The sequence below is a fragment of the Triturus cristatus genome, chromosome 3_1 (assembly GCF_964204655.1).
Source record: "Triturus cristatus chromosome 3_1, aTriCri1.1, whole genome shotgun sequence".
Taxonomy (NCBI): domain Eukaryota; kingdom Metazoa; phylum Chordata; class Amphibia; order Caudata; family Salamandridae; genus Triturus; species Triturus cristatus.
This window is the reverse complement of record NC_140583.1, coordinates 675,770,860-675,796,435: the sequence shown is the minus strand read 5'-3', so window position 1 is coordinate 675,796,435 and position 25,576 is coordinate 675,770,860. Positions and strand designations below refer to the sequence as shown.

The 25,576-nt window shown below is 44.0% G+C and overlaps 1 protein-coding gene across 6 annotated transcripts in view; it reads left to right on the top strand.

Annotated features, from left to right (window-relative positions):
• The window catches only part of SLC67A1 (solute carrier family 67 member 1), a 937,984-nt gene that overhangs the window by 187,830 nt on the left and 724,578 nt on the right, over nucleotides 1-25,576 (top strand). For all 6 annotated transcript variants that reach the window (XM_085644744.1, XM_085644747.1, XM_085644745.1 and 3 more), the window contains exon 5: nucleotides 19,838-19,970. In XM_085644744.1, the coding sequence (XP_085500870.1) occupies nucleotides 19,838-19,970 (133 nt within the window). The remainder of the gene's footprint in view (nucleotides 1-19,837; nucleotides 19,971-25,576) is intronic.

The following is a 25,576-nucleotide window of genomic DNA, read 5'->3' as shown; positions in this document are numbered from 1 at the left end:
ACTATAACGGGGGAATTTCATTGGTTTTTTACGAGGGAAATGCCCAGCTAACTATAACATGTGTGAAACCTATGGTTTTTTAAGTGAATATATATATATATATATATATAGCAAAAAGATTCAGCAAAACAGGAGGTAAAAAGTAGGTATGTATATATATATATATATATATATATATATATATAGATATATACATCTATATTCACTTAAAAAACCATAGGTTTCACACACGTTATAGTTAGGAATTAGCATTTAAAAAACCTTGCAAATTCACTTAAAAAACCATAGGTTTTACACATGTTATAGTTAGCTGGACATTTCCCTCGTAAAAAACCAATGAAATTCCCCCGTTATAGTTAGTGCAGGCAACTATAACTCACGTGACCGCAATCCTCTGCTGATACATATATTACAAATATTTATTTTCCAGAAAGACACATATGTAATCCGTGATGTAATATCTGACGTCATCAGCAGAGGATTGCGGTCGCGTGAGTTATAGTTGCCTGCACTAACTATAACGGGGGAATGTCATTGGTGCGCGCGCTGTGGCCACTCGGTGTGCTTCGCGCACCGAGCACCCACGAAGCGTTGTGCATGCCGTGTGCGCACCGTGTACGCTCCGAGCTCGCACCCCGCGCTTTTTTGTCAAAACAATAAATGTTTTTTTCACCCTTGGGGGTCCTTCAGTGACCCCCTGACAAAGGCTAGGGGGTCAGGAACTGTCCACCCTCCCCCCTTTTCACGTTCTCCACCTTTGTTTTTCACTGCCTCAGGCTGCGAGAGACAAAATGGCGGCCGCCACTTCCTGATTTCAACCGATTCAAATGTTTACTGACATCTAACAACCAATCAGAATTGCGCTCGCGCACGGCAGGGTGCGCGCACAGTGCGCGCACGGTGCGCGCGTATAGATATTGATATGGTTTTAAATGCTATTTTCTCAGGAAAAACTGAACAGATTTACACGAGACCTTCAAAAGGCACTTCCTTGACCTTATGGCTACCTCTCTGCCAAATTTCACGTAATTCTGTTCAGCCGTTGGGCTGTACCTTCGACTAAAGGTCCTATGGAAAAATGCAGGGGGAAAACGCGTTTTGGGACCCCCTAATCACCCCGAGACTTTCAAGGTAGGAGCGGAGCGCCCCTCCTATTTTGAAAAATTCGCGAGGATTCGTCAACCGGCGCCAAAGTTATTCAAAATAGAATTTTCAGATTTCCTATGGAAACACGGTCCTAACTATAACTATAACTATCTACTGGCGACCGCCAGTAGATAATATAATATATATATATATATATATATGCCGTAAACTTCGCCACAGGAATCCAATGCTCCGGAACAGACGAAAACAGACCCAGTACTCGGTGCGCAGTATAATTTAGTTTTTTAGATGCCCTTCGTGTCCGCTATGACGTGTTTCGGCCTTCAGGGCCTTGATCACATGACATTTATGGAGGAGTGAACATTATTTAAAGTGATAAGTGCGTAAAAAGTGAATTAGCTTAAAGCGCATGACAATAGACATAGAGGAAACATTCAAATGAAATGGGTAAGTGCCCAATTTGAAAAAGTACCTGCACAATTGACATTAATTTAAACGCTAAAATAAACATTACATCATGATTATTAAATGCACTTAAAAAACAGTAAAGTCAGGGAATTTTTAAATTTAGTTAAAATACCTGATGTTAAAAACCTTGCTTAATACAAAATTGCAATGGTATGAAACCCAAGTGGTAACGACTCATAAGTTAAAGCAACGACAGAACCATTATTAACTGTTACACATGACTAGGCGTATAATCTCAAATATAACCAATCTAGTTGATATTCAAAATTTGCTGAATGTACAATTGATTGAAACATGTGTGTATGTGTATATATATATATAACCTACTGGCGGTCGCCAGTAGGTAGTTATAGTTAGGACCACGTTTCCATAGGAAATCCGCAACATTCTATTTTGAATAACTTTGGCGCCGGTCGACGAATCCTCGCGAATTTTCCAAAATAGGTGGGGCGCTACGCTCCGCTCCTACCCTGAAAGTCTCGGGGGGATTCGTCAAGCGGGGGCTGAGATAAAAGGGGGGTCCCAAAACGCGTTTTTCCCATGCATTTTTCCATAGGACCTTTAGACACAGCTACAGCCCGAACGGCTGAACAGAATTACTAGAAATTTGGCAGAGAGGTAGTCCTCAGGTCAAGGAAGTGCCTTTTGTAGGTTTGGTGTAAATCTGTTCAGTAGATTCTGAGAAAATAGCCTTTAAATCAATATATATATCTGAGCCAGCTTACGGTGCGCTTACGGTACGCTTACCGTACGCGTACGGTGGCGTGCGCGAGCGCGATTCTGATTGGCTCTTAGATCTTAGTAAACATTCGAATCGGCCGAAACCAGGAAGCGGCGGCCGCCATTTTCTCTCTCGCACTGAGAGTGTGGAATAAAATACAAAGCAGAAAAACATGTAAAGGGGCTGTTTGGACAGCTCCAAAACACCTAGCCTTATTGTGGGAGTCCCCAATGATCCCCCAAGGCCAAAAACCGTATTTTTATTTTTTCGCTAATTTCGCCGATCACGCTTACCGTACGCATACAGTAAAAAAATATTTAAAAAAAAAAATTATCCACACTCTCCCCACCCCGTGTGCAAATGGTGCCCGAAGGGCACCATTTGTGCATGGCTTATAAGTGGTGTGAAAAATTTAAATATTACCTTTCAGAACGAAGTGCATCATATGTCCTCAATGTGCGCACGGTGCGCGAAGCGCATCGTGCGTACATGGCCCATCTAGCGTAACGTGGGCACGCGGTGCACGTAGCGCACCGCGTGCCCACCGTGCGTGCACGGCACTAACTGCGTAAAGTGGGCGCGCGGTGCGCGAAGCGCACCGCGTGCTCACTGTGCGCGCACGGTGCGCGAAGCGCACCGTGCGCGCACGGAACGAACTGCGTTAAGTGGGCGCGCACGCCACGAATGGCGTAAAGTAACTTAGCATTTAAAAAACCGTACAAATTCACTGAAAAAACCATAGGTTTCACACACGTTATAGTTAGGAATTAGCATTTAAAAAACCTTGCAAATTCACTGAAAAAACCATAGGTTTCACACATGTTATAGTTAGCGGAAATTTTACTGATAAAAAACCAATGAAATTCCCCCGTTATAGTTAGTGCAGGCAACTATAACTCACGCGACCGCAATCTTCTGCTGATGACATATGTGTCTTTATGAAAAAAAAATATTTGTAATATATGTATAGCTAAAAATTTATGGAAGAAGACATGGGCAAATAAGTGTCTAAATACAGTATTAGCATCAGCAGAGGATTGCGGTCGCGTGAGTTATAGTTGCCTGCACTAACTATAACGGGGAATTTCATTGGTTTTTTATCAGTAAAATTTCCGCTAACTATAACATGTGTGAAACCTATGGTTTTTTCAGTGAATTTGCAAGGTTTTTTAAATGCTAATTCCTAACTATAACGTGTGTGAAACCTATCGTTTTTCAGTGAATATATATATATATACAAGGCAATTTAGAATAAGCATGAAACCTTTACATTAAAAAGTTACTATTTAAAAATTGCCATCTGAAGAGATTAAAAAGCCTAAAAGAGTCAGGAGTGCTGGTACAGAAAAAAAAATCAACAGTCATGCCCCAGTGGGCATCATATTGGACCTCCGTGTAAAAATACTAAAGTGCTAGTGCAGTAAAGTGCTAAAAAAGTGTACCCTATTGAAAACAATTAGAAAAAGCTAAAATTATTTTAAGTATATACAAACGGTTGCTGGACCAATGAGAATATCATGTAAGTTGTGTGCAAGTAGTGCGAAATGACTTCATTACAGGCATGTAAAGAAATCCTCACTAGCGTGTTTGTATATATATATATATATATATATATATATATATATATTACCTACTGGCGGTCGCCAGTAGGTAGTTATAGTTAGGACCCTGTTTCCATAGGAAAACCGCAACATTCTATTTTGAATAACTTTGGCGCCGGTCGACGACGAATCCTCGTGAAATTTTCAAAATAGGTGGGGCGCTGCGCTCCGCTCCTACCCTGAAAGTCTCGGGGTGATTCGTCATGCGGGGGCTGAGATAAAAGGGGGGTCCCAAAACGCGTTTTTCCCATGCATTTTTCCATAGGACCTTTAGACACAGCTACAGCCCGAACGGCTGAACAGAGTTCCTTGAAATTTGGCAGAGAGGTAGTCTACAGGTCAAGGAAGTGCCTTTTGTAGGTTTGGTGTAAATCTGTTCAGTAGATTCTGAGAAAATAGCCTTTAAATCAATATATATATCTGAGCCAGCTTACGGTGCGCTTACCGTACGCGTACGGTGACGTGCGCGAGCGCGATTCTGATTGGCTGTTCGATCTAAGTAAACATTCGAATCGGTCGAAACCAGGAAGCGGCGGCCGCCATTTTCTCTCTCGCACTCTGAGGAGGGCAGCAAAAACAAAGACAAAAACCATCTAAAGGGGCAGTATATTCAGTTCTTAACCACCCAGCATCGATATAGGTGTCCCCAAACAACCCCCAAGGCCAAAAAAACAATTTTATTTTTTTTCGAAAAATCGCCGATTACGCGTACGGTTAAAATTATAAAAAAAAAAAAAATTATCCACACTCTCCACACCCCGTGTGCAAATGGTGCCCGAAGAGCACCATTTGTGCATGGCTTATATCTTCACGAAATAGTACAAATCAATACCTTTTCACAACGAAGCGCATAATATGTCCCCCATGTGCGCACGGTGCGCGAAGCGCATCGTGCGTACATGGCCCATCCTGCATAACGTGGGCACGCGGTGCGCGCAGCGCACCGCGTGACCACCGTGCATGCGCGGCACTAACTGCGTAAAGTGGGCGCGCGGTGCGCGAAGCGCACCGTGCGCGCACTGAACGAACTGCGTTAACTGGGCACGCACGCCACGAATGGCGTAAAGTAACTTAGCATTTAAAAAACCGTACAAATTCACTGAAAAAACCATAGGTTTCACACACGATATAGTTAGGAATTAGCATTTAAAAAACCTTGCAAATTCACTGAAAAAACCATAGGTTTCACACAAGTTATAGTTAGCTGTACATTTCACTCGTAAAAAACCAATGAAATTCCCCCGTTATAGTTAGTGCAGGCAACTATAACTCACGCGACCGCAATCCTCTGCTGATGACATATGTGTCTTTATGAAAAAAAAATATTTGTAATATATGTATAGCTAAAATTTAATGGAAGAAGACATGGGCAAATAAGTGTCTAAACACAGTATTAGCATCAGCAGAGGATTGCGGTCGCGTGAGTTATAGTTGCCTGCACTAACTATAACGGGGGAATATATATATATATACATACACATACCTACCTAACTTTTACCTGTTTGCTGAATCTTTTTTGCTGGCTCTAGGACTCCGTTCACTTTACCACTGTTAGCCACTGCTCTAAACATGGTGCCATTGGGAATACCTGATTGGCCTTTTTGATTTACTAGTAAGTCCCTTGTAAATTAATATAACATATACCCACAGCCTAAAAGTCAAATGCTGCTAGTGGGTTTGCAGCACTGATTGTGGCACCCACATAAGTAGCCTTTTAAACCTGTCTCAGGCCTACCACTGCCGGGCCTGTGTATGCAGTTTACTGCCACTTCGACTTGGCAAGCCTTAAAACACCCCTTTTGTTCCATATAAGTCACTCCTATGGTACGCCCCAAGTAACTCTAAGGCCAGGGTGCATTGTTAGTAAAAGGTAGGACATGTGCATTTAATCTTTACATGTCCTGGTAGTTGTAACCTCCCAAATTCGCTCTTTTCAGTACAGTGAGGCCTACCCTTCTTATAAGCTAGCATTGGGAATGTCTTAATAAACTTCTAAGCTGTAATTCCTGGTCAGAGAGGATTAGCTTTTTCATATTTCATATCTTTGGAATGGTAATGATCAATCCTCCTCACTGGAGAAGATGGATTTAACATTACTATTTTAGAAATGCCACTTTTAGAAAGTGGACATTTCTCTACACTTAAGGCAGTGTGTTCCTGATTGCCTGTTGCCCAGTTGCAACACACGAAGGATAGGTGTGTCTGAGTACATCTGCATTCTGATAGCCTTGCCTGGGCAGGATGTAAGGGAGAGGCTAACACTTCACTTGAATAGGCAGTTTCCTGTCACCACACAAAGGACTGATTGCCCCCCTCCCACAGATAGCCTGTCAGTTAGCACTGGGTTGAAAGGGATACTTGTGCACTTTGAGGAGCTTCTTTGAAGTCACCCACACATCAAAGGCACTCCTGGGTATAAGTACTGGGTCTCTGACCCCCTTAAATCAGACACAACTGGACTTGTAACTGAAGCTCTGTCAGAAGAACTGCTGTGCTGTTTAAAAGACTCAACTGTACTGCTGATCTGGAAAGGCCTGCTTTTCTGTTTGTTGCTCTGCTGCCTGCTGCTCTCTGACTCTGCTGAGGGAGAGATGGACTCTGCTTTCACTCCACGTGATCTCCAAAGGTTTGTTGACTTGCCTCCATTTGCTTGAGACTCCAGGATGTCAAAATCTCTATCCCTGCTCTTCTGCTTGGCTCACTGGAAGTGGCCCAAATACTTGCATGAGGGATTTTGACTCATTTCCTGTCTGCTCATAGGCAGAACTGGTGCATCGACCCAGTTACGCTAGTAAAATTGGCGCCATGCCTCGGAACTAGTGCTTTGCCTCCAGAGATCGACGCATCGGACAGCGTATTGTGAGATTGACACATCCCCTCGACCACGTGTCTGAATCTGGTTGATCGCTCAATGCCTCTCGACTCCTGTACCCGTTTCAGGAACCGGCTCTTTGCCTTTCCTGCATGGAGAAGATCGACGCATTCTGCACCTGTGGACCTCGACATTGACTCATCTTGCTGTTTGCGACCAGGAAAAGTACTTTGTTCACCAGGGCTTGTGTGGATCCTGTGGCAGGCTGGATCTCCGTCCGCCCGAACTTTAACTTTGCCCCAGTCCAGCGCGCCCTAACGTAACCTTTTTAGCGCTACTTGCTTGTAAGCGCCTATCTGCCTTTATTCCTTTAAAATGTAATATTGCAACTTCTATACATTGGATTTTTGTTGTTTTGGACTTCTTTGTTCAGAATATAATAATCTATTTTCCTAAACCGGTGTGGAGTCTTTTTGTGGTGTATTCATTGTGTTACTGTGTGAGTGTGTAGCACAAATACTTTGCACATTGCCTCTTTAGATAAGCCTGACTGCTTGTGCCAAACTACTAGTGGAGGAGCACATGTTAACTTTTAGTGTGTAGCTAGCTTACCCTGATTAGGTTGGTTGTTCCTGCCTGGGTGCATACCTCAGACAAACAGGAATCCATTTCTAACATTGCTGACAGGTGTGGGATAGGGCTTGTGGTTGTACAATACCATATAGTAACTCATTGTATACTACAAATGTGTACTAAGACCAATTTGAGCCCTTTTCAATTCTCGCTGATCTGACTACTTTGATTTTTCCAAAAGTCCTTTTGCCCAAGTCCCACCTGGCAAAATGGATTTCGAGCTGGCCAGTCTGGAGGCATACACAGTGGCCAAGCTCAGGGAGTTCTGTCAGGAGAGAAGGGTGTTCCATAAGGAAAGTGCCAAGAAGGCACAGCTTCACAAAGCCTTAAGAACATGGGTAGCAGCCCACCCAGAAGGAGATGTGGATGAGGAAGAGAGATCGGAGTCTCATGAAGTATTGGAGTGGGACCTGACAGAGGGTCTTTTATGCAGTCTACAGAGGGTGGGAGCAATTTTCTCCCAGGACTGAAAGTCCACTCTAGACCAGGCAGCAGCGTGTCCTCAAACAACCTATCCCCAGAGAAGCTGGAGGACAGGAGGAAAGAAAGAAAACTAAAGCTAGAGCTTGCGAAGATGGAGAAGGACAAGGAGCAGACCCTTGCGCTTGCTAAGCTTGAGAAGGAGCAAGCTCTAGAAGAGAAGAGGCTTGCCTTGGAGGAAAGGAAGATAGCCCATGAGCTGAGCCTCAGAGATCTGGATATCAGAGCCCTCTTAGTGGGGTCCAGCAACAATAATATTGGTAGCAGCATACCTGCAGTGTCTTCACATGAGTCCAGATTTCATATCCCAAAAGATATGGTGCCCAGTTATGGAGTGGGGGTTGACATAGATAAATGGGTGGGAGCCTATGAAGTGGCTTTGAAAGTGCACAGGGTCCCAGAGGAGTTCTGGCAGGTAGTCTATGGCGATACATGCCCACAGTGGGGAGGGACACACTCCTTACATTCGAGGTTGGGGACCAGACAAGCTACGCTACAATGAAGGCCATTTTATTCAGCAAGTTTGGGCTGACCCCTGAGCAGTATAGGCAATGGTTCAAGGCCAGACACAAACTCTCTACACAAACATGGGTGGATTTCTTGGACTATGCTGGTAAAGGAGCACAATCTTGATACTTGTTTTCCAGATCTTCACTAACACCTGTTGATGTCAAGCTTACTGACTCCAAGAAGCTTGCTGAGAAGGTATCGGGGGCGGGGGGGGGGGGGGGTGAAGGACTCCCAAAAGGATGGTCAGGGTTCCCACCAGAGGAATGAGTAGGGAGAGAAAAAAAAGTTTTCTTCAGACCCCCAGAACAACTCACAGGGGAAAGGGTCTGGTTCACATTCCCAATCTGACCACCAGAAGAAAAACTACCCTGACAAAGGTCAGCAGTCCAAGCCCATCAAGTGCTATGAGCGCTTTGAGTATGGACACTACAAGGGGATCCCAAGTGTCCAAAAGAGCACCACCTCCCACTGGAGTAAAGATTCCATGGGTGGCTAGTTTAGTGCTGGGGGAGGAGTTTGGCCTGGTTAATGGGGGGGGGGAAGTTTTGTGGGGTTACCCTAGTGTCCCTGGGTGACTGTGAGATGGTTCCAAAGAGCCATGTGCCTTAAGTACTACAAAGTATAGGCAATGGATCTTCGTCCGTCAGTAGGCAAGGGGTTGGGGCTCTGAGGGATACAGGAGCCAGTATGACTATAGTATGGAGTCAGTTGGTTTCCCCAGAGCAGGTAATTACCCATGCATTCCATGTTGTGGTGGCTGACAAAAGAGAGGGTCCCTATCCTGTGGCCCTTGTTCAATTTGATTGGGGGGTGGGAGGGTTCAGGTCTTCTGCAAGTTACAGTGAGCTCTGCCATGCCTGTTGACTGTTGGTAATGACCTGGAGTACACTACCTTGAAGGAAGTAGAGCTCAAGGCTTATCTGGACTATCACACGGTCCATGGCTGTCCAGGATGGGATTCAAAAAGGGCTGCAGCCTGGAACAATGGCCCACCCAGCTGCTAGGAAGGGAAGAGACAGGGGCCGTGGGAAACCAACCTGAATGCACCTCCAGTGAGATGTGGCACCTGCGGTGGCAGCCCCAGAGTCCACTGAGGAGGACATTGCTTCCCTTGTTGAGATGCCTGAGCTTGCTGGATGGCATGTGGAAGGAGAACCCACCGAGGATGAGTTCTGTAGTGCTCAAATGGAGTGTCCAACTCTTGAGGACATGAGGCAACAGGCTGAAGCAGATGCCTCTGGTAGTCACCACATTTACTGGGAGGACAACCTCCTTTACAGTGAGCATAAGGCGCATGGGACAGCAGGGCCCTGGTGGTTCCCCGATGCTACAGGGCCTTCCTACTGGAGCTGGGTCACGATAAAAATCCCGCGGCAGGGCACCTGATTCAAGACAACACCTTTGCACGGGTTTTCCCCCACTTCTATTGGTCTAGAGTCAAGAATTCCCCAGATGCGTTCTGTAGTACTTGTGTGAGCTGCCTGGCCAGTGGGAAGACAGGGAAGAGACATCAAGCCCCCCTAAATCTGTTGCCTGTTGTTGGCATACCCTTTGAGAGGGTGGACATTGACATTGTGGGCCTATAGATCCCCAGACTGCATCAGGCAACAGGTTTATCCTGTTTCTGGTGGATCATGCCAAAAGGTATCCAGAGGCAATCTCTCTGAGAATCATGACTGCACCTGTAGCGGCAAAAGCCCTGATGGGGATTTTTACTCAAGTGGGTTTCCCCAAGGAAGCTGTGTCTTTAACTGTGGCATTAACTTCATGTCTGCTTATATGCAGTCATTGTGGAAGGAGTGTGGGGTAACGTACAATTTCTCCACTCACCATTCCATTCACAAACCAATGGGCTTTGTGAGAGGTTCAACATGACCTTGAAGGGGATGATTAGAGGCATGTTTGAGGCCTTGAGGAAAAAGTGGGCTATCCTCTTACCATGCCATACAGAGAGGTGCCACAGAGGGGAGCGGCTTTCAGCTCCTTCAAGTTGTTGCATGGGCACCCAGTCAGAGGACCTCTGAGTTTGGTGAAGGAAGCTCCCAGGAAGGTACTCCAGGATGTAGTGAGCTACATGCTGGCCTTCAGGAGCCAAATGGCTAAGTTATGGAACCAAGCTTCTAGTAACCTAGAAGCCAGCCAGGACGTCTTGAAGGAGTGGTATGACAAAATGTCTACCACTGTGGGGTAACAACCTGGTCAGAAAGTGTGGGTGATGGAGCCGGTTGAAACCGAGACCCTCCACGATCACTGAATAGGCCCCATGAGGTGATTCAAAGAAAGAGTGAGGTCACATACCTGGTGTACCTCAAGACCCTTAGGCAACCCCTGAGAATCTCACATGTAAATCGCCTCTAACCAAACTTTGAAAGGTCAGAGCTCACCATGCTGTTTCTGACAAATGAAGAAGAGAAGAGTGAACTCCAAGGAGAAGAATGGGTCTGTGGAAGGAGTACAAATGTCCTGATTGATTGATTTTCCCTACTCTAACTCCTGAATAACAGAGAGACTACCACTAAGTGTTGGGACAGTACTCGTCTCTGTTCTCCCTTATCCCTGGGACTACCCACCTGTGTACACAGGGTACAACTTCCCTGTTAAGAATAAGTTTTACAGCCTTTCAGATAAGGTGAGTTCCAGCATTAAGGCTGAAGTGTCCAAAATTCTGGAGTTGAGGGTGATTGAACCCTCCAATAGCCCCTGGTCTAGTCCTGTGGTTCTGGTATCAAAAGCTGCCCCACCAGGCACAACACCTAAACTGAGGTTATGTGTGGATTACAAAGGGTTAAATTCAGTGACGAAGACAGATGCTCACCCCACTCTCTGGCTGATGAGCTGATCGTCAGGTTAAGAGGCTGCCCAGTATCTCAGTACCTATGATCTTACATTAGAATACTGGCAGATCACCCTAACACAGAGAGCAAAGGAGAGGTCAGCCTTCTACACTCCAGAAGGCCACTATCAGTTTAGGGAGATGCCCTTGGATTAAAGGATGCCCCTGCCACCTGTTAGAGACCTTCTGTGCTGCCTAACTGAATGGCATAGCTGTCTTCAGTAGCAGCTCGAAGGACCACCTTTTTACCTCCAGGAAGTGCTTCAGGCTCTACAAGAGGCAGGCCTGACTATCAAAGTAAGTAAGTGCCAAATAGGGCAGGGGTCAGTGCTGTACTTGGGACACCTGGTGGACAGGGGACAGGTGCAGCTTCTTCAGGCCAAGATAGAAACCTTCATGGCTTGGCAGCCCACCAAAACCCTGACTGAGGTCAGAGCACTTTTGGCCTCACTGGGTACTATAGTATGTTTGTCAAGTGACATAGCACTATTGTTGCCCCCCTGACTGAGCTGACCTGCAAGAAGCAGCTTAGGGCCTTTGACTTCTCCAAGGAGTATAGCATTTAGACAGATGCCTTGAAGCATGGCATAGGGGCATAACTATCTCAACTTAATGAGGAGGGCCAAGACCAAACTGTAGTCTTCATCTCAAGTATGTTAGTCCCCAGGGGACAGCGGTGGAGTGCTATTGAGAGAGAAGCTTTTGATGACGTCTTGGCACTAAAGAAGTTGAGGCCATACCTGTTTGGCACTCACTTCGTGATTCAGACTGACCACAGGCCCCTCAAGTGGCTCATGCAAATGAGGGGTGAGAACCTAAAACTGTTGAGGTGGTTCATTTCCCTAAAGGGTATGGACTTCAGGGTGGAACACAGACCTGGGATAGACCACGCCAATGGTGATTGTCTACCTAGGTTTTTCCGCCTTAGTGATGAGAACTCCGTAGAGATTGGGTAGATCTTCCCATTTTCAACTGGAGGACACACGTGTTAGACCTGTCATACATAGGTTTGTCTTTACCCAGAATTGTTGCCTTTTACCTCCTGTTTTGTTGATTCACTTTGTTTCCCTTAGTATTGGGAGACCTTTACCAATGCTAACCAGTGCTAAAGTTCATGTGCTTCTCCCCTAAACTTGATGTCATTGGTGTATACCTGATTGGCATATTTGATATACTAGTAAATCCCTTATAGAGTATTATAACAAATACTCAGGGCTTGTAAGTGAAATGCTACTAGCGGGCGTGCAGCAGTGATTGTGTCACCCACATAAGTAGCCATTTAAACCTATCTCAGTCCTGCCACTGCAGGACCTGTGTGTGCAGTTTACTGTCACTTTGAAATGGCATCTAAAACTACTTGCCATGCCTTGAAACCCCCCTTTTATTTTATATAAATCACCCCTAAGGTACACCGTAAGTAACCCTAAGGACAGAGTGCCATGTAAGTAAAAGGTAGGACATGTGTGTTTAATCTTTACATGTTCTAGTAGTGATAAACACCCAAATTCGTTTTTCACTATTGTGAGGCCTAACCCTCTCACAGGCTAGCATTGGGAATTCCTTAATACACTTTTAAGTTGTAATTCCTGAAAAGAGAGGAGTAGCTTTTTCATGTTTTATATCTTTGACATGCTAATTAGAAATACTCCTGACTGGTGCAGTTGGACTTAACATTACTGTTTTAGAAATGACACTTTTAAAAAGTGGACATTTCTCTGCACTTACTACTCTGTGTGCCTGACAGCCCGTCTCCAATTTACGCCAGCCAACCAGGAATCCCATTTCTAACAATATATGTAGTAATTAAAAAAACACAAAGGTTAAAGTTATGTTATAGTTAGGTATGGTTATAATATATTACTTTACATTAATAAAACCCTAGAAGTTCACTGAAAATAACAAAGGTTAAAGCGGCGTATTGTTAGGTGAAAATGTCAATTTAAAGGTTTTGTTTTAAACAAAAAAAAACACTGAAATTCACAAGTTATAGTTAACTGAACTAACTATAAGTTGTGCCCTGCCCGTGCACAGAGTTGTTATCAATTATATCATTTCAGATGATGCATTGATGTAATCAATGATGTAATAGAATATGTCATAAGTGATGTAATATGTGAGGTAATAAGCAGTGTATGGCGAGAGTGTAAGTCCCTGTTACTGCAGTTAACTATGGATAGTTAATTTTAGTGTTGCTTTTTAGTTTAAAACGTTATGTTTTAACTGACATTTTCATCTGACTATAATGTCACTATAACCTTACGTTTTTTCAGTGACTTTCTATGTTTTTTAAAGGGAAATTAATCTTTAGTATACCTAACTAGGCCTACCCCTCGCTGCACATGGCTTGCTGCATGGAGTTAGACCAAGGCCTGGCCTCGCTCAACCCCCTCAGGACAGCCAACCTCCTGCTGTACACATCCAAAAGCGATTTGTGGCGGGGGGTTGGCTGCGGGCAGCCAACGCCCACACCACACATGGCCTTTGATCGAGTACAGCAGGAGGTTGGCCACATGACCTGCAGCCAGGCAATACACAAAGCTCCCCACTGGTGGCCAAGATCCCATTGCTGGCTAACCCCATGGGCTTGCAGCACCCAAACCCCAACCCCTTTTTTTCGTGGCTCTGAGTTACTGCCTTAAAATTACACCGGTGGCTCTGAGTGTCACAGTAATACCACAGTACTGTCGTGTCGCAAAAGAAATCTTTTTAATTTGATCCCATGGGTGTCCCTTTGATACCCCCCACAAATGCCAAGGGGTCAGGGTACTCCTACCCTGCTCCCTTTTTCATTATTTTTAGTTATATTTTTACGACACAGGGACTGAGTTTCCAAACCATAAAGTGGCAGACGTAGCATTCTCTTCTTGTTGCAGCCAGCCAATCATATTGCGTATTTGGATCTCGCAGTAGTACCGAGGGAGTACCACTCCAGCCAATCAGTTTGCATATTTTGAGCTCACAGTATTTGATGTCATCAATGGTGTGGTTAAACATGTCATAAGGGATATAAATGTGAGGTCATAAGCAGTGCATGACAGCTGCAAAGTCATAGTTAGCTCTTTAAACTATAACTAGTGAATGTCAGTGTTTTTGTTGTTTAACTGACGCTCTAACTTTTGGGGGTTTTTCCCACTGAATGTGTATGTTTTCTTAGCGTTGAGTAAGATATTACCATGCCTAACTACAGCGTCACTTTAACATTTTTTTCAGTGAATTTCCCTTATGTAATGAAGCAAATTGTTACCTCCCTAACTATATCGTCACTTTAACCTTTGGTTTTGTCAGTGAATTGCTAGGATTTTTTTTAAATATAGAGGAAAATATTACTAACATACCTAACTGTACGTAGCAGGCCCTCGGCTACATAAGAAAGCTTGACTACGTGGAGGGAATAGGCTGACCATGAAAAGCTGTCCAGAGAGCGCAGGCTGTGTGTAATAGTAGCTTCCCCGCAAAATAGGGCGTAGGTATCTAGAAGAAATTGGCTGTAAACTCACACTCTGAACACTTAGCACAGACTATGTGTAGTAGGGTTTGGTGATGGACTAGACTCTGCACGAAGACCTCTGCACATGGCTAAAGCTGTGCATAGTAGGGTTTGTTCGTTTTTTAATTTTTTTAAATTCTTTTTTTTGTCCTGTGGAAGACTCGTAAGAGTGTTCTGGGAGTTCGTGAGAACACTCAGCCACGCTGGTTCTCGCATGATTACTGTTAGAAATGGGGGTCTCTAGTTGGCAATGGTTTGCACCTGTGTCCAAGTAGGGACCCTTCCTACTAGTCAGTATAAAGGAGTTACACTCCTAAAATAACCGCAGCTTAACCCCTTGGTAGCTTGGCACGAGCAGTCAGGCTGATCTCAGAGGCTGTGTGTAAAGAATTTGCACATAACCAACAGTAATACAGTGAAAACACTACAAAAGAACACCACACCAGTTTAGCAAAATATTCAATAGTTTTATATATCCAAAACAAGACCAAAATTATAAGAATCCAACATACAGTATTTAAAAATATATACTTTGCAAGATATCCTTTAAAATTGCACAAATATCTCAAAAACATTGTTCTTCCGAGTCGGTAGCTCAATCCGGGGCTACTGTGATGCTGAAAATGACAGAGTCTAACAATTCCAGCTGACAGCACCGGTACGGGTCAGCTACAGTGTTGACAGACTTGTAAACAGTACCTTTCTCGTTGCGGCCGACACGTGGGTGTGAGTCGGTCGGGACAACCATTGTGTTTGCATTGCAAAATAAAAGAGGTGCAGGATGCGGTGCCCTCAGGATGCAGTGCAGGCAGCGGCTCAGTGACGATCGTCCAGACTGCGTCGGTGAGACCAAGGCATACAATGCGGAGTGAGGCCGTGCTCGATTCGGTGCTGGTAGGTTGCGGCGCAGGTGACGGAGCCGGTCGATGTGAGGGTCGTGCAGCGACAGTGTTGGTGACGACCAGGCAGGGTGAAACGAGGCGGTGTGGAGTGCGGTGCCCACAGGACACGGTGCAGGCTGTGGTGCGAGATACGGCAGTGCCTTCTGCGGTGCCTGCAGGATACAGAACCAGCAACAGAGTTGGTTGCTTTTCCCTTCTTTCCCCTGAAACAACGGTTCCAGAAGTGGTATCCAGAGGATGGGGAAGTCTTTGCAGTCCCTGAGATTTCAGAACAGGAGGCAAGCTCTAATTCAAGCTCTTGGAGATACTCAGCACAAGTAAAGAAAGTTTAGTCCAGTCCTTTCACTGTCCAAGACAGAAGCAGCAACTTCAGGCCAACCCAACAAAGCAACAACACAGCAAAGGGGCAGTATTTCTCCGGGCAGCTCTTCCAGCTGTTCTTCCTGTCAGGTTCCTTGATTCCAGCGAGTTCTAAAGTTCTGGGGTCTGGGACCCAATATTTATACTCAAGATTCCTTCGTTCTCTCAGGAAGAGAGTGTCTCTGCTTAGTTTAAACCAGTTTGGTCCTCTGTGGCTTAGCTTCCCAGCAGGAGGTGGAGACCGCATTGTCTACAGCATACTAGACCCATTCAGGTGCAAGGAAATCTCCTCCCACTACTCTAAATGCAGCCCAGGTCTATTCAGCCCAGCCCGACTCATCCAGGAAAGGCAGGACACACCTCAACCCCTGAAGGGGCTGTCTGAAAAAAAATGCACATCCCCAGCCCCTGTCACTCCAAAGTCTGACAGTCAATCCACAAACCCAGCAGAGGCCCGCAGAATGGCTAGGCAAGAAAATACCTACTTTTTAAAAGTGGTATTTTCAAACACATTACATAAAATCATCTTTACTAAAAGATGCATTTTAACATTCTGAGTCCAGGCATACTAAACTCCATTTCCCCATCTTGTCCCAATGGAAAGTTATGCTTATAAGATGTTATAAGTAAATTCCCATTCAATCCTATGGAACAGACAGCCTTTCCATAGTGAAAAACGAAATGCACTGTAATTCGCTACCAGGATATGTCACACACACCAGTACATGTCCTACGTTTAACGTACTCAGCACCCTGCCCACAGGGGTCCCTTGTGCCTACCTTAGGGGTGACTTATATGGAGGAAAAGGGGAGATTAGGGCCTGGCATGAGGGTGCACTAGCCAAGTTGACATGCGCGCAGACTGCAGTGGAAGATCTGAGATACATTTACAGGGCTGCTTCTGAGGGTGGCACAATCAGTGCTGCAGGCCCATTGTAGCATTTGATTTACAGGCCCTAGCACTCCTAGTAGACTTTACTAGGGACTTACCAGTAAATCAAATATGCCAATCATGGAAACACCAATCCATAACACCATTTAGAACAGGAGGACTTACATTTAACACTGAACAGCAGTGAGAAAGTGAGCAGAGACAATAAACCAGAAAAAACAGATAAAAACCGGGAGATCAGAAAGCAAAAAGACAAGGGAAACACACCAAAAGATGCCAATTCTAACAATTCCCCAAAGAAACCAGCAACCAAATTTTAATTTTACACTGCGGGGGTCCCTCTCGGTGCCCCCAAAAAGGCCAGGGGGTTGGGATTCCCCTACAGTATCCTGTTATGTATGTATTAATATTATTTTTCAGATTTTATAGTTTCTGCACCCTGAAATAGCAGCAGCAACATTTTTCTTCATGTTCCGGACACCAGTCACAATGCTTGTACCCTGGGGAGTCTCATGGGCCCAACCAATAAGAATGCATATTTCTTTTTTTTCTCGCAAGAGTCCCACAAGATTCTTGCATTAATCCTACTGCAACATATATCAATACATTTTTAAACCTTAATTTCCCAAAAACTACTGTGCAGACATACAAAAAGCGTGCTTTCTAAGTAAATTATCCTATGGGAATTGCATGGGGGTAGCCTTTTGCCCCCCATCCCCTTTTTCCCTACTTGACAGATCACCCCTTAAGTTTCAGGAATGAGCTGAGGTGTATGAGCTATTTTTTGGAAAGTGTTGTGGACATTCATCAAAAGGCACCAAAGATATCAGCAAAACAAAAAAACGCTTTTCTGACCTTACTGTAACTACTCAGAGGTGACCGCCACATGTGTAGCATCATAGCACTGTTCTAGAAAACAAATGATTCATGACAAACATGTACTGCGTGTTGTGACTAAGGTGTGGAAAGTTGGCCAATGAATGTGAGAACCAGTCATACGCTCTGGTCATCGTGTTTCAGACTTGATGTGGCATAGCTGAGGAAAATGATAGCAAGATGTGTTAAGAGAAGTTCATAAGCAGGATGCAGGCAGTCTTTGAGTGTAAAAACATGGAGATAGGTTTTAAATGTACGTGTTGGTGTCTTGCATAAGGTACAGACATCCACTCAGATAATGGCACAGATGAGAGATTCAGTAGGATTGGCTGTACCATGAGGTTCAACAATTATACTGCAAAAACTGGCAATGCTATATATTCCAGATGGCTCTCGGTGATTGTGGTAGTTACCTGCATGAGAGAAATTAGGTCTTCATGCTCCTTAGTGTAAGGCAAGGTGATCATGAATACTCCTCTTGTTGGTTAGAGGGGTATTCTTGTTGTGATTTGTTGAACTGTGGGATTTCAGTTCAGAGCTGAATCTTCAAGCAAAGCTTGCATTTAAGGCAGAGAGTCTGTAACTCTCTTACAGGAAATATAAGTCCTGCACCATTTAGTGCACAATGAAAAATGGAGAGGGACATTTAAGCTGTTGAGAGATTATGGGGTATCTGGAGAACAGGCCTGATACTTTTCCTTGATGATGAAATTGAATCCTTGATCAAATCAAATCAAATCATGGGGTATTTGTTAAGCGCACATATCACTCAAAAGTCTCATGGCGCTGGTGGATGACTCTGAGATGTCTTCAACTTTCTACGAAAACAGTTATGATCAATTATGGTGCGTAGATGAGGGGGCAGTTTGTTCCAGAACGCCGGGGCAAGGAAGGAGAAAGATCTGCCTCCATTTGTGGTGGTACGAATTCTAGGAGATGCGAGGAGTGCTAAGTTACTGGATCTCAAAGTTCTGCCAGGTTGATACCAGCTTAACTTTTTGGCCCAAAAGCCCGGACCTTTCACGTACATATTCTTATGCGTTAAGCAAAGAATCTTAAAGCGTATTCTGAATCCTTTAAAGGCATTCTAGGAGGATGCCTTTTTAATCAGTTCACTTAATAAGAGTCCATTGAATAACAGTTCTGTAATCATCCAGCCTCTAAAGAGGGAATAAACATTTCTTCAGTATTGAGTTGATGTCTGAGAGTTTTAGGTTGCAGGGAAGAATTCGAAGTGAAAGCCAGGGGTTCAGCAAAGTTCATCTAAACAGAGAGTTCAGAAGACACTAAGAAGAGCCTTAAAAATCATAGGATGACAGAACTACTTTATGAAGCTGACACAACTGTGAAAAGGAGCAAAGGGCATCAGATGGAGCTGGTTGTAGAGGAAAGGAATGGACATATTGCATGTGACCCCGAGTAATCATCTATTCTGCAAGGTAGGTTTCAAGAGATATTCCTTTTGCTCAAAGGTCTGCAGCTACAGAGACTGAAGAGTGTTGTGAGAGGACTAATGTAGCAGTGCAAGCTGTTGATAATATCTTTAAAAGTCTCTTGGAGTGGCAGTGTGTGTAGAAAAGAAGCAATTTGCCCCTTCTTGGCTTTTCTGATAGATTTCCTTTAAAACCTTAGATGTTGGTTATGTATTTAAATATCAAGTTTATCGAAGCTGTTTCCCCTTTGCTACTCAAGCAGGCGTTTGGATGTGCGCTTGTAAGCTCCTTGGTGTACCCCTTTCAATGCCTGCGGTTATTGGCATAACACTGGAGTTTAGCTGACACCAAGCAGTCTACAGTAAGCTTGATTCATTTTTGTTTTTATTACGTGACCACATTACTAGACACAGGATACCAGAGAATAATGCTTCATACAATGTCCAATTTTCTTCGGTAAAGTCTACCTTAAAAAGTATACTGTTATAACACCATTTACTTAAAAAGAGGCTCACTGTTATTCAAGGTCGTGATCAAAATAATGGGAGTAACTTCTCTTTTAAAGCATCATTGACTTGGATAATGTTCTTTTAGAGTTTACATCTAAGAGCACAGACGTCCAGCATGTCATGTGCAAGTCTGTAAATTGATGTTCAAGGCCTAGGAGACATGTCATGCCTCTTGGGTGGTGTCTTAAAACCTGTGTCACAATTTGTCTGTAGGAGCCCAGATGGTGGTGACCAATTGGACAACGCCTAGTGAACGTGCAGGCGCATTGGGGAAATTTGGACTTTGTATAGGACTGGGAATGATTATCGGATCATCTCTTGGGGGAGTCCTAGCTACAAAATTTGGGTAAGTGCCATTTGGCCTCTGTGAACATTTCATGTCATTAAAAATGCTCTTCAGAATTGTAGTGCAGGCCCTGCTTTTTAACATTTTATCATTAGAAATGAGTGAAACATGGTCCAAATGTTTAGATTGCTGCTCTATATAGTACTTCAATGTGGTGTTTTGAGAATTTACACAGGAGTGTCTTTTGAGTACCACAGTGTACAATGTTTGCCGCACAAAATCAGTCTTCCTGACGTACGAAGCTTTGATTCCACACCAGGAGCTCCTATTAGCCACAATAATTTATTAAAACATGTGTTTTCAGTTTCTGTAAGGTTACACAACTCACTGGCAAAAAATATATGTGCTCTTCTGTCCAGACATGAAATAGTATTGTAGGTTTCAGTTGCTGACTTAGTCCCTTTTAGTTGAGCACAGCCCATCTATGAGTGTTCGAGCCTATCCAAAATTGTTTCTGAAGACTTATTTTTTCAGAATAAAGATGCAGTTTTGGGTATTCGTTTTTTTAGTAAAAACAAGAGAGCTTATTTAGAGTTTGGTAAAGCAGAGGTCTCTGCTATAAATTGCTGGAATTCCCAACCCACTGAATTAATGTTTCTCCACCTCATTTTGAGATGGGGTAACCAATTTGTTCCTAGCGATGGCTATTCAACTGTCTCCTCTGCCAGAAACCCTTAACCAGGCAGTCTTTCGCCACAGAACTCCTGGATCCAAGTAGTGGTCATCCTGCCTGCACACAGTAAGGTCATTGGTATTGATGTTCTCTTCACAGCAGTGGCAGCTGGTGACATTTGAAAGTGGTAGGACGTTAAAGTTTGGTATGACTTTTATGTAGTGAGTGGCGCAGGCAAGCTTAATGGACAATCGTGGGTGACAGGTTGGATCCTCCTCCAGAATTATCTTCAAATAATATTGGTAAATGGTGCATTTTAAGGCAAATTAATTCAGTGATAAAGCAAGGCGTATAAAGCAGTGGAAACATATAGTTTTGAAATATTAAACACATACAAAACTGCTCTCTATCTTACTGCATGTATATGTTCAACAGTTACTGTAATATGCAAATTGTACAATGCAACAACTTCAGCCTTTTAAAGTGTGTGCTCTCCCTGTGTAATGCACTGCATGCGGCATCTACCTTGGAAGAAAATGCTCTAACCAGGCTTTGGGAAGTACCAACAGCTGTTGATTGCAATCAGTCATATAGAAATATGTGAAGTCAGGTTTTTAAGTGGGATGAAAAATGTGGAGACTCTCTAAAAGGGAACACGTACAATAAATTTCTGTGATTCCCATAGTGTGCCAACCGATTGGTATTTTGGTTTCTCTCTGAGAAGTAAATGCATCTGGAAATATGACACAATAACTGACCTACACCTAAAACCTGTCAGTACGATTGGCTTTGTCTATGGATGTAAGCTGTTTAACATAAATAATTAACAACCAGGATTTGTTATAAATAGTTAACCTTCAAAATGTTTCAATTCTGAAATTTCAATAGTATTGAGGCCTGTGAAATTAGTTTTGGCCTTCAGTTATGTGTGCTTTATGTTGGATATATATGTCCATTTTCTCTGCACATCTTGTCTATCTGCATATCTTCACCCAACTCTCTTTCCTCCTCAGCACCCTTTTTTCACTGTACCCTGAATGCACTTCCTCGTATCTCTCTCCCTTCACCACTTACAAACATATACTGCACTCACTCACATTCAAGCAATTTATTTACTTTTGCCCTGTAAATATTTTGCCATCTGTGCAATCCCTTCACACACCTTTTCACAAAATTACAAGTACTACTGGAATGGATGACCATTGCTCTCTGTGCTCTGCAGAGAGGCCAACCCACTGACAGACACTTTGCTTTGGCTTTAGTGTCCGTACTCTAAATCAAAGCCCCTCATAAATACCTGCACAGCTCAAAGTATGCACGGAAACAAAATACAGCAAGAAACACAACTTTATTAAATAACTAACTCTTGAGAAAGGTCAGATTAAGTAATACTTGAAATAAGAGAGGAACTTAATCGCTGACATGTATTGCCTCAACATTTTTAACACTTGTTCGTGAATCAATCCATATTTTTGGCATTGATGTTGTTAAAGGCATGAATCTAGGGCCAGTTTTAATGTCATACAGCAGATAACTGTCTACAGTAAACACATATCTCTCACTTTGAGCTTGACTCAAATATTTGGATCAACTTCACAAGAGAACAAGAACCCTGGTCTGCGTGCTTTTTGTATCAATTTAGCAAGGGAACAAATACAGCAGCTACATTTATAATGAGGCCAGCACCATGCAGCCAGAGCCTGGGGTGTCACAGTGGGGGAGGTTAGCGTAGTGAGGGGTCTCAGCACAGTATACGTAACAGAATATTAGCATTCTAACAATTACCATCACAGAGAACAAGGCACCAAAACACATGTGCTTGCAACCACTCCTAAGGATGACGAATGGGAAAGGGTTGGATCTATCTATGCCTGTGAATGACAGACAGCTTCTCTCATGCAGGGAAGGAGACTCCAGTGCCTGAAACCATGACGCTGAAAGCGTTACTAACCTATAGTGGATGCTGCCATCGAATACAATGTCAATGATTCATTATGAAGGGCTTTAGAACGGTAAGCCCAGCGTCGTGCATCACAGCTCAGAAAGTTGATTACTGCCTGGCTTCCGTCTCCTGCTTCAGAGCAAGATGGGGCAGGCAGCCTGGGACTGACAGCCAAGACTTAAATACATCGATTTGTTTAGAGATGCGATGGTATCTCTAAATAAATCGATCTATTTAATATTTGCACATGAATGTGAAGGAATTTCAGGGGGGGCACAGCCCCAGAGCCCTAATGGAGAATTCACTCCTTCTTCACAGGTTTCTCATGTGCGTCAGTACCCAGCAGGGAAAAGAAACAATGACCCTCACCCATAGGGAGAAAACTCCCCGCGTGGAAGGGCCATTCATTTTTTAATTTTTCACAAACTCCTACTTTGGGAGTGTTTTTTGTAAAAAAAAAAAAAAAATGCTGAAAACGTTTGCCCTTTTGGCATTCAGCTGATGCATTGTAGGTAGAGACACCCCCGCTAGCTAGGCAGGCAAGATTTCTGGATATTGCCATCCACAAGGGAAGTGGAGGTTAGGGGACTCTTGTTGCCTCTGGCAGGTTGGCGGGCCACTTGTCAGTCTACATGAGTAGAGGTCTCTTTTGCATCACCTTTGTAACAATTTGTTTCAAATGTGTGACAAACGTAGCTGATCAGAGAACTTTTGGTTGAAAGTGTGAGAGGCCCTATATTCATCCCCTTTATTTCCCAAGCCGAAAACCCTAGATGGCAGCTGGTTAGACAAACAAATTCTTTCCCTAGGTGATTGACAAGCAGGGAGGCGGTTACCTACTTCACCATACATGACCATTCCCCCTCCCGTACGTCCCCAGGCTGCACTGGAAGAGGAACAAAGACAAGAAGGCATGGGCCCAGGATGATACATCAGTAACTGGTGAGCCATGGGGCTCATCAGCAGCTGGATTTAATTATTTATTTTTTCTTTGTTTACTGCTCTGCGAGTCAGATGGGCCGCCCGTCACATCTTATTCCAGCCTGAGTCCTATGTTGGATGGGAAGAAGGGCCAGCCTTGGGTATGAGCTAGCTGGGCACAAGCCCTGGGTGCCAAATATTCTGAGGGGCGCAGCAGGGGTCTGCTTGACTTAATGTCATGAAAACAGCAGCTCGCCCATCAAACTTGGTCACAATCAGGTTCCGTTAAAGACTTTGTAATCAGTCCTTAATGTACCTTAACGTAATTGTTAGCATCCCATGAACCCTTTGCCCTCCTCCCATCTTCCTCACACCTCCTGCTGTCACACCGCAACGACCCCCCTTTTCCCCACAACAGACTCCAAATGTTCTTTCTGCCCAGGGCAATGTCCCGGTCAGTCTGATTTATGGCCAGCCCTGGTGGGAATGTCAATAATGGATTTGTGAATGAAAAAACTTTGATCAGCAACGCTGGCCAGATAGGGAGATGCCATAACGGAAGTGAATGTAGTTTTCTGTTTGCTTGATATATCCTACCACTTTCTACAGCAGGACTAGGATGAAGCCTAAGAAAATGCAAAATAAAAATCTGCCTTTGTTCTCAAATGGTTAAAGGCTACTTTTGCTCTCTGAACTCTGGGCATAGTGTTTTTAGCTGCCTTTAATGGCTCGACTGTTGCGTGGTATCCTTTCAACTTCCAGTATCACGGACAACATCTTGCGTGGCAGTACATCACTGATAACAGAACATGTCAAGTGTTCTGAACTTCACATTTGAGCTGAGTCTGGAACCCGAGGCCAAGGAGCCGTGAATGGGTAATAAGACCAGACTTAAAAGCAGAAACACATTGGTACAGTTGTGGGTGAAACTGAGTGGTCCTCCTTGTGAAATGCCTAAAGCAAAGTCATAGGTAGAGAGTTGGCTAGCAAAGGGGAGACAGTCAGCCGATGAATATCAATATCTTATTGGATTTTGGGAAGTTCTGAAAGATGGACTGATCTTTTCAAGCATTCAGGTGTCTTCCTGGTCAACAGTTTGACCACTGTAGGCTGCTGATGTTTGAGCTATCTTTAGATGTGTTATTTGTATAATGCAGAAGCAGTGGGGCGCTGTTGAAGTTCTTTCCACCCTATTGCATTATTTTGTAAGTGCTTTAGAGTCATATTGGCAGGTATATTTCTAAATCTTGCAACCCTCTTTCAATAATTATCTTGTGTATTCTGATTAGTTTAATGGATCTACTTCACTGGCAGCAACTGAACATTTTTAAGTATTTGTTCTCTATAACCCTACTTATGCCTATAGTTTTGAGTTGTGGTTTTCCACCGTGAGACATTTGCCTTATCTGAGTAAGCAGATGTTCTAAATATCTGCTTTGCTGGCTGAGTAGAAAGTGTTTACACAGCCTTACGTTACACCCTTTCTTTGAGCCGTGTATATCCATTGTAAGGCACTAGAGCTCAGTGCACTGACAGGAGTGGGGAGGTTATTCAAGAGAGAGTGGGGGAGAGGAGAGCCTCGTCGCGAGGGCAAGTTAGTGCAAGGGAGGCTTAGGGAGACCATGGATGGCGGGCTCTGGGGCAATCTGCAGTGCCGGCAGAGAGTTTTGGGGAAACTGGGCAATGGGAGGTGAGATTAGAATACTGTGAGGTGGGAAAAAGAGGAGTAAAACGCTGCATATGTTTTGAAAATTATTTTCTAGATTGTTTTTGTGAAGTTAACCTAGTTTTGCTTCTAATGAATGTGTGCACACTCCCCTGCTGAAACTGTCTTTAGGTGCTGATAAATGTTGATGAAACCCTAGGGCTCAAGGGGTTACAGTAATCCAGTTTCCTCAGAATAGCATCTGTAAACAGGGTAGGAATTTAGTCTCAAGAGGTAGATTGCATCTTTAGGCTGTGCCCCTGAGATGTCGTCACCTATTATACCACAAGAATTTCTTTTGTTGACTTTGGAATGCACCCCGTCGGATGCTGTTTTCAGATCAGTGGCCATAATGTGAGAGAACCCTGAGGACTCTATGCTTTTACTGCACCTTTTTAGGTCGCACCCTTCCAGCTGCAGCTGTC